Here is an 8,735-nt window from a genome sequence, read left to right as displayed (position 1 = left end):
GCTCTTCCGATCTGGCTAGCCAGGAGGAAGGGGCGTCCCCACTTACCGAGGGGCCGGGGAGGCCGGGGAATCCTCGCTCACCACGCTGTCCAGGCAGACCAACGATGCCCCTCTGACCAGCCAGACCCTGAGGACCTGGAGGACCATCGGGACCCTGAGCGGGGAGAGGAAGGAGGTGAGAACTTGAGAAGTGACACGCAGCCGCCGCCCGTCTGTGCTGCAGCCAGCTGCCCACTGTGGGGGTCAGGTCAGTGCTTCTCCTGCCCTGCAGGGCACTTTCTGCAGCACCCCCGCTCCCGGCAGCCCCACAGCCCTGTTCCCCCCAACTCTAGGCTCTGGGAGCCCATGCCCTTTGCACCCCTTCCTCAGGGACCTTGGCCCTGGGGTGGGACTTACAGAAGGACCATCATCTCCAGGCTCTCCCTTCTCGCCAGGGGGTCCAGCAGGACCTTGGAGGCCAGGGTCACCAGCTCGGCCAGGGGGCCCACTGTCGCCTCGAGCACCTTTAGGACCATCTTTTCCAGAAGGACCAGGAGGACCAGGGGGTCCAGGGTTGCCCTAGGAGAAGCAAAACACAGGAAGTGAGAATTTCTCTCACCCTTCCCCGTCCCTCCAGGCTGCCACGACCCTCTGGGGGCTTCCTCCACAGTAAGGGCAGCTTGGCCCCCTTGGTCCGCCTCTTTCATCTTCGCTCCGCGTGAGCTCTGGACAGCCAGCCTGGCTTCCCCAGCCGCTGCACATTCTCCCTGTTCCGACTCTCCTGCGTCCTTCCCTGTGGCCTCTCTCCCGCCACCCATCCTCAAGGAACTGCTCCAATCTCGATTCCCTCAGCCCTAAGCCTCTGCGCCCACCGCCCTGCACTTGACAGCGTTGGTGAGCCCGCTGACTTATCGTCTCTCCTCCCTCTGCTGTGAGCTCCCCAGGGGCAAGATGCAGACCATCTCATAAAGCACAGTGTGTTCAAGAAATGCGTGTCCAGGGTGAAGCGGAGCCAGAAGCCCATGGCCAGCAAAAGGGCACAGCCCCTGCTTCCAGCTGTCCACGCGGAGAACAGGTCTCCACGGTCAGTTAACTGCTCCTCCCAGGTGTGGGCCTGGGCACAAGATGTGCATGGGGTTGGGCCAGACTCTGTGACCCCTGCCTGTGCCTCCTGCTAGGGGTAAGGTAGAAACCAGCCGGGGTGGCACTCACATTGGAGCCTGGGGGTCCGACGCGGCCAGCTGCTCCAGGGAATCCGGTGGCTCCCTATGTGAGGAGAGGGGAGACTCAGCACTTTGGACCCTCAGGAGGCCCCAGAATCAAAGGTTGGGGGGTGGTCTCACAGGTTGGAGTGGAAAAGGGCAAGGGGCTGCAGAGCAGCCAGGGGCGTTAGAGAGGGAGACAGGGCCCCTGGGGTGTGGCCACTGCCTCTTGCTGCCTCTGCAGGGGAGGATTGGACTGGGGCATTCAGACTTTAGGGGTGTCCTCTCTCCCACATGGCTATGGGATGGGTGGGGGAAAAAGTGGGTGAGAAGGAAGGAGGTGGGGTGCAGCCTCTGTGAGGCCAGGATGGGTGTGAGAGAAGCTACCTCCCTCCTCCTGCCTCACTCACCGGGGGGCCTTGAGCACCTCGGGCTCCTTTAGGACCAGTCACACCAGTAGGACCCTGAGGAGGAAGAGGGAGACAGTGAGGCCCAGTCGTCCTGACCACAGACTCCTGAGAGCCGGGACCACAAAGATGGAGCTTTGTCAGCATGAACATCCCAGCCTGGGAAGCTATCACAGGCGGGCCTGCTACCTCGACCAATAGAAGACTCATGTTCCCGTAGACCTTGGGAGGAGAAGCCCATTAGGCGTCCTCAGAGCCCACCCAGGGTCTCCCAGGAGGCTGGCTGCTCTGTCCTGAGCCACAAGCGGTACCTGCGTTCCCTCCCCCAGCCCCCACCACGCACCCACACCCGTGACAACAAAAGCCAGGGTAGCGTAGCTCCTTGAACCTTCATCCCTGAGTACAAACTCCTCCTTCCTACAGCCTCCCCAGGCCGCCCCGCCGCCCTTGGCCTGCCCAGGCCCCTCCCCCTGCGCCCAGCCTCCCTGTCCTGTGGGGTCAGCTCCCAGGGGAGCTCAGTTTTACCCACCTGAGGCCCAGGAGCTCCAGAGGGGCCCTGAGGACCGGGGGCACCAGCGTCACCTTTCTGGCCGGCTTCTCCTTGTTCACCTTTGGCACCAGGCTGGCCATCAGCACCCTGGCTCGGGAACGAGGAAGCCAGTGAGTGGGGGCAACAGCTCCTCCCAAAGGGCCAGAGACTGTGTGTGTGTGTGTCCACCCCGGGTCTGAGCGCCTGCTCTGACGTTGGGACTGTCACACTGGTGTGGAGGGAAAGGAGCCATTCCCCTCCTCTTTAAGCCCTGTCCCTCCCTCCTCTCCTCCCTCCCCCGCAAGCTGACCAGAGTAGAAGGTGTGGCAGGGAGGTGGACAGAGATACTCACAGGGGGACCGGCGAATCCAGCAGGTCCAGGGGGGCCTGTCTCTCCACGTTCACCCTGTGAGGAAACGGGCGCGGAGGCTCAGCTGCCTGCCCGTTCAGCTCCTCCTGGGGGCCCAGAGCCCACCCTGGCCCAGCCTACTGCACAGTAACCCCCGAGAAAAGGGGTCAGGGAGCTCCATCCTAAACAAACCGAGCCAGGCCAGAAGGCCTCCTGTGGCCAGAGGGTCTGGGGACCTGAAGGCCCTCCACCATGATCACATCATGGACAGGGGTGCGTCCCTTCTCCCTTTCCTTTCTCATCTCTCCTCCCATCCCCAGGCCCGAACTGCAGGGAGGGAGCCACGCCCCTGCAGGGCCAGGCTCCGGGCAGATACTCACCGGGGCACCTCGAGCACCAGCAGTTCCGGCAGGACCAGGGGGTCCAACTTCTCCCTAAGGTTGGGGAGGGGGGTGGGGACAAAAGCCAGACATGAGGGGTGTGGGTTCAGAGGGGGCCCCTCCAGAGCAAAGTGCACCCAGGAAGCAGCCCTGACGGCAGGTGGGGGCTCCGGTCTCCCCAGCGACCCAAAGCCTGTTTTCTCATTGCTTCAGCCACACCTGCATCCTCCTCAGGGCATCGAGAAAGACACCCGTGCCCCACCCCTCTGCTTCCCTCAATGGCGCACACCGCCAGGACTCTGCTGCTAAGAAGGCCCCCACCCTCACTCCTTACAGCAGTTGGAGAGGAGGAGGGTGACAGCTGTTGATCGAGGGGAGGAGAGAGAGCAGTCTTTGGTAGGAGGTGAGAAGGAGATCTGATGGGGGCAGAGTGAAGAAAGGGGTCCATGACTCACCTTCTCACCGTTGGCTCCGGCTGGGCCAGGGGGGCCAATGGGGCCAGTCAGACCCTGGGAAGAGAAGGCCGAGTGAGGAGCCGGGAGAGGCAGCCAGGGACGCGTTGCCCAGCAGGGAGCCTGGGGCGCCCACATCCAGGGGCCCTTGGTGTATCCTTCCATGGCCCCCAGAACGCCCTCTCACCCCAGGGTCCCAGTGTTGACAGGGAAGTCCCTGCAGATGCCCAACCCACACAACTGAACATGGGGCCAGGGACCACGCTCACACACGGCCCCTCTGTCCCTGAGTGCATGAGATCCCTGCATCCGTCCCCATCCCAACCCCAGGGAGCCTGCCACCAGCATCCACTTACTCGTCCACCGTCCTTCCCGGGGGCACCCTCGGGGCCTTTCTCACCAACATCACCCTGTGGAATACAGAAAACGGGCCACCTCAGGGAGGCACTCCAAGACCCGCTTTGCCAGCACAGTGTCCTCCCTGAATGGGCTCCAGGCGGGGCTCAGAGCCTGGCCAAGAGGGGTTTGCTGTGGTCTCAGGGTGGGTGACGAGCAGTAAGAGAAGTGAGATGGAGGGATGTGTCAGCGGATGATGTCACTAAAGGTCAAACAGAGAGCCATAGAGGAGCCTCCAAGTTCTTCAAGGGGGTGACTGGGTGCTGTGGGGAGCAGGAGGGAGTTGTGGGGAGGCCTGCTCAGCCCGGTACTCACCCTGTCTCCCTTGGGTCCAGCGATACCAGCTGCTCCCCTCTCACCGGGCATGCCCTGCAGACCTGGAGGGCCCTGAGCCCCAGGGGGGCCAGCTGGGCCAGCTGCGCCCTGTTGGGGAGAGGCCTCTGTGATGGGCAGCTCCTCCTCTGGGCGCCCCAAGCCCCCTTTCCTCCCCTTCTTCCTCTGCCTAGACCCCTTTGGGTCTCACCCTCCATCCCTCCCGCCTTCCACCTTCATCCCCCAAGCCCTGTCCCCTTCCACCCAGAGGACCACACCCATCTCACTTACTTTGGGACCATCAGTGCCAGGAGTGCCGGGGAGGCCGCGGGCCCCCTGGAGGCCCTGGGAACCGGGGGAGCCACGTTCTCCTGGGAAACCTCGTTCACCCTGGAGTGGAGACACCACGGAACAGTCAGGCAGAGGCCGGAAGAGGACAGAGAGCCAGGGAGAAGCAGGGAGATAGGAGCGGAGCTGGCTTGGGGGGCACGGTGGTGGGGCAGGACCTGGGGCTGCGGTTCTGCTGGGACAGGCAGGCAGAACCGCTCAGAGAAGCCACTTGGGAATGGCCAACAGGACACTCACCCTGGGACCCACAAGGCCGGGAGCTCCAGCTTCACCAGGAACACCCTGAAGATCAAAGAAGAATGTAAGAGAGCAAGGTTTTTCTGCCCCGGAGCGGAGCTCAGACTGTGGCGATCTGGGCTGCGGGACCCAGACACTCTCTGCCTCACTGAGCTCCTTGTTCCCCCTCCCACCCTTGCCTCCTGGGCATCAGAATAGACCTTCCCACCTAAACACGCTGCAGATTCACAGGACCCCATACTCACCTGGTCACCTGGTTTTCCACCTTCACCTGGGGGGCCGGGAGGGCCAGGAAGTCCCTAGAAGCCAAGGTGACTTAGTTAGGAAAGGAGTTAGGTTGCTGCCCTACCCTCTGGGGAGGCCAGCACAGGGCAAAAGCTGGGGTGCAGGAAGACCCATCCCCTGGCCCCCACTGAGGGGGCGCTGCTGCCACCCCAGAGCCCTGGACAGAGAATAAATAGGAAGCTGGTCCAGCCGCCTACCTGGAACCCAGATGGCCCAGGAGCACCCTGCTCGCCTCGTTCACCAGCTGGTCCCTGCAGAGGAAGACAATGGTGAGCTGAGCCAGCTTCTGGAGAGCCTGGATGCCACATCCAGGGTTAGAGGGGCCGGGGGGCCACCCACGGCAGGCAACACCACCCTCACTGCCCACTGTTCTCCCACCAGTGAGTGACCCGCACCCCAGACCACCAGGGCGGGGTCCGCACTGCCTCTGCTCAGGCTGGGTCGGGGTGCTGGATCAGCCCAGATCCACATCTGTCAGCTCCATCACCCCCCACCCACCTCCGCCGCCCCAAGCCCCTGCCCACAGGCTACCTGGAGAGGCTGGGCGGGTACTTACAGCAGGTCCAGGGGGGCCTGCAGCACCTGTCTCACCATCTTTGCCAGGAAGACCCTAGTCGGGAGAGAGAGGGGCGCTATCATGATACACTCCTCCAGTTCTGCAGACCCCAGCACCGGGCGGGTGCACTACGTGGCCCAGAGTTTCCAACCAATCCTCTGCCTGAACTCCATTTCTCCACCCTCCCTTCCCACCCACCTCTTTTCCCTCAGTCCTCAGCATAAGAGCCTTCTCCACCTCCCTGGATGCTGTCAGCCACCAAAGTCTCCTGGGGTGGACTCCCACAGGGCCCAGAGCAGCACAGGCTCAGCCATGGGCATCATGCTGCAACCAGGGGTCCCAGGAGCATGCCACAGGGATGCTCCCTCCCCACAGGGAGCAACAAACACCCAGGGGTGGGCAGTGGGGAGGCACTTACTCTCAGACCAGGAGCACCAGGCAGTCCTTTCTCACCAGCTTTGCCAGGCTCACCCTGGAAGAAAGAGGGCAGGGCCATGAGGTGGAGGGCTTGGTGGGAGTAGGGGTATGGCCGGGGGGGAGATCAGGGCGTGGGGCCACTGCCTGATGGACAGCAAAGGCTAAAGTCGAGGATCAGCGCCTCTCTTATGCTCAGAGGTGTGAGCTGATAGCGCTGACCCGGGGATCGGTGTCATGGCTGAGATGTTCTGAGGGCTCTAAAGAGCCCTGGGATTCCCCTGATCACAGGCACTCCTTGGGGTGTGGAGGTCCAAGCCACCCAGAACACCATGGATCTCGCTCATCACAGCCCTTGGGTTAACTCTGGGAACCAGCCCTTTCCCCAGGGGCAGGGAGGTAGCGGCACCATGTGGAAGGAAACGGAAGGACAGGTGATTACTTACATTGGCACCTTTGGGGCCAGGGAAACCCATGACACCAGGCTGCCCACGAGCCCCCTGAGGACCTGGGGGTCCAGGGCGACCGTCTTCACCAGGGGCTCCCTGAAAGAGAGGACACCATTCTCAGCACATGGACATGAGACCACATTTGTCCATCTACTGAGCGCAGGCTCAGGGCAGGTCACCGGCCAGACAAACAGCATGTAGGATTGACCAAGGTCGCAACCGGCAGCCCACATCACACACGGGACTCATCAGTGACAAGGCACTGCTTAGCTTAGAAGTTTTGTTCCTGAAAGCGCACATCAGGCTTTGTCTTCCCCAAAAGAAGGCCCAAATGCACAAGAGGTGGCATTTTTAGAACTTGCAGCCACTGCATAGGCCACACCTGGCCACAGGCCTACCATCCCATCCATTCCCCTCCCCAATTCTCAAAATTCACAGGCTGCCCCCACCCTGTCTCTCTTCCTACCTGCCTCCCCAGGAGTACCCCCCAACCTCTCCCAGTGACCCCAGAAGATGGACTTACGGAAGGACCAACTTTGCCTTGAGGACCAGCATCACCAGGGCGACCAGTGAGACCCTTTGTTTAGGAGAGAGAAGGGGATGGGTGTCAGCACAGGATTGGAGGGACCAGGTCAGGTAGGGCGTGAGGAGTCTTCTCAGAGTTGGAAGCTAAAAACAGAAGCACCCCTGCTACCTACCCGGGCTCCAGGAAGGCCAGGCTCTCCGGGACGGCCAGGGTCACCATTGGCGCCTTTGGGACCAGCGAGGCCACTGGGTCCTCGCTCTCCAGGGGCTCCCTATACAAGAGGAGGCAGCGGGTCAGCAGAAAGCCATTTGACTGGTGATGGGTGGGCCCAGTCCCTGTTCCCCTGCTCACCTTGGGACCTGCCAGACCATCCTGACCTGGGAAACCACGGTTTCCAGGAGCACCCTAGGAAGAAGTAGAGGGGAGAGGCAATGAGTTAAAGAGGCCCTTGACCCAATTGTGGCTGCAGAGAGCCTAGTCAGGATCCAGGTGTCCATCCCACCAACCCTCCTACCGCAGTCTCTGCAAAGCAGAAGCTATGTGCATGCATGCCTACTAAGTCACTTCAGTCGTGTCTGACTCTGCAACCCTATGGACTGTAGCCTGCCAGGCTTCTCTGTCCGTGGCGATTCTCCAGGCAAGAATACTGGAGTGGGTTGCCATGCCCTCCTGCAGGGGATCTTCCTGACCCAGGGATCGAACCCGTGTCTTTACCACTCGCGCCACCTGGGAAGCTCCAGGCGCAAGATTCTGAGAGATTAACTTCTTGGGCCTGCCCCCACCTTTTGGAAAGGAACTCCCACTGCTTCATGTCACCCAGGGGTGAGGGAACTAAGGAGTGTGGAGGTGGGTGGAGAAAAGGTACATGAGGTCTACAGACTTGGCAAAGACCCAGAGCCACAGGAACTCAACTTGTATCTCCAGGGCACACCCCAATGAGCGTGGGGAAAGACTCCTGGCCCACTTACTCTTTCTCCAGGGGGACCGGCGGGCCCAGCACCACCAGGTTCTCCACGGGCACCTCTTTTCCCTTCTTCACCAGCAGGACCAGGGGCTCCTTGGGGACCAGCAGGGCCCTGAGAACCAGCATAGCAGAGAAACAGGGTGAGTCTTTGCCTGGCCCTGGGGCAAGCACAGGCCTGACATGAGGAAGAGGTGGCTATGACTGCTGTTTCAGGGCTGGGGGACCTGGGGAAGTGAGGTCACAAAGGATCAGCTGGGTGAGGAGAAGTGGCAGTCAAGCTGGTCAAGCCGAAGATGGCAGCTGAGACTGCATCAGCTTCTCTGTCACATCTCATCTCTGGGTACACCCTCAGAGGGCCCAGGGTAGGGACACGCCTGCTGCGGAGGTGGGCAGTGGGCCAAGGGTGGCAGCCAGGTACTCACCGGTTCTCCCTTGGGGCCTTGTTCGCCTTTGAAGCCAGCAATACCAGGCTCACCCTTAAAAAAGGAGAAAAGCAGGTTCTTACACTCCGTTCTCCCCACGGCCCTAGAAGTCCTCCGCCACCCCCACCTTAAAGGCAGCCCACTAGAGGACTCTGTGGGCACAGGAGGTAGGGGTGGCAGGTTTGACTCTGGGGCTGTGGGTGGGACTCGGGGTTCACTGGATCTTACCGTTTGACCTTTTGGGCCCAGAGGACCAGTTGCACCTTGAGGGCCGGGTGGACCACGGGGTCCAGGGAAGCCGGGAGCACCAGCAATGCCAGGGGCACCCTGTCAGCATGAGCAGAGAGAAGGGCATTAGGAGGGGGGCGCGAGGAGGGACTGACCCCACCTGGAGGAGCTGAGTCCGAGGGCAGCACTCACAGCAGATCCCTTGGCTCCAGGGATTCCATCAGTTCCAGGGTTGCCCTGAAAAAGGAGACAGTGTCGTTATAAGATAAGCAGTGAAGAATACATCTCCACCCCACATCG

The 8,735-nt window shown here is 61.6% G+C and overlaps 1 protein-coding gene across 1 annotated transcript in view; it reads right to left on the bottom strand.

Moving 5' to 3' along the window:
* Positions 1-8,735, bottom strand: part of COL2A1 (collagen, type II, alpha 1) — a 30,284-nt gene that overhangs the window by 5,189 nt on the left and 16,360 nt on the right. The window contains exons 20-43 of the mRNA XM_010837548.1: positions 8,628-8,672; positions 8,436-8,534; positions 8,208-8,261; positions 7,790-7,897; positions 7,173-7,226; positions 6,994-7,092; positions 6,819-6,872; positions 6,293-6,391; positions 5,851-5,904; positions 5,433-5,486; positions 5,074-5,127; positions 4,837-4,890; positions 4,592-4,636; positions 4,298-4,396; positions 4,010-4,117; positions 3,655-3,708; positions 3,302-3,355; positions 2,847-2,900; positions 2,470-2,523; positions 2,118-2,225; positions 1,592-1,645; positions 1,192-1,245; positions 397-558; positions 47-154 (exon numbers count right to left, since the gene is read on the bottom strand). Coding sequence (XP_010835850.1) covers positions 47-154; positions 397-558; positions 1,192-1,245; positions 1,592-1,645; positions 2,118-2,225; positions 2,470-2,523; positions 2,847-2,900; positions 3,302-3,355; positions 3,655-3,708; positions 4,010-4,117; positions 4,298-4,396; positions 4,592-4,636; positions 4,837-4,890; positions 5,074-5,127; positions 5,433-5,486; positions 5,851-5,904; positions 6,293-6,391; positions 6,819-6,872; positions 6,994-7,092; positions 7,173-7,226; positions 7,790-7,897; positions 8,208-8,261; positions 8,436-8,534; positions 8,628-8,672 — 1,782 coding nt within the window. The remainder of the gene's footprint in view (positions 1-46; positions 155-396; positions 559-1,191; positions 1,246-1,591; positions 1,646-2,117; positions 2,226-2,469; positions 2,524-2,846; positions 2,901-3,301; positions 3,356-3,654; positions 3,709-4,009; positions 4,118-4,297; positions 4,397-4,591; positions 4,637-4,836; positions 4,891-5,073; positions 5,128-5,432; positions 5,487-5,850; positions 5,905-6,292; positions 6,392-6,818; positions 6,873-6,993; positions 7,093-7,172; positions 7,227-7,789; positions 7,898-8,207; positions 8,262-8,435; positions 8,535-8,627; positions 8,673-8,735) is intronic.

Source organism: Bison bison, unplaced genomic scaffold (genome assembly GCF_000754665.1).
Source record: "Bison bison bison isolate TAMUID 2011002044 unplaced genomic scaffold, Bison_UMD1.0 scf7180017864077, whole genome shotgun sequence".
NCBI lineage: Eukaryota > Metazoa > Chordata > Mammalia > Artiodactyla > Bovidae > Bison > Bison bison.
This window is presented reverse-complemented; position numbering and strand designations above follow the sequence as displayed.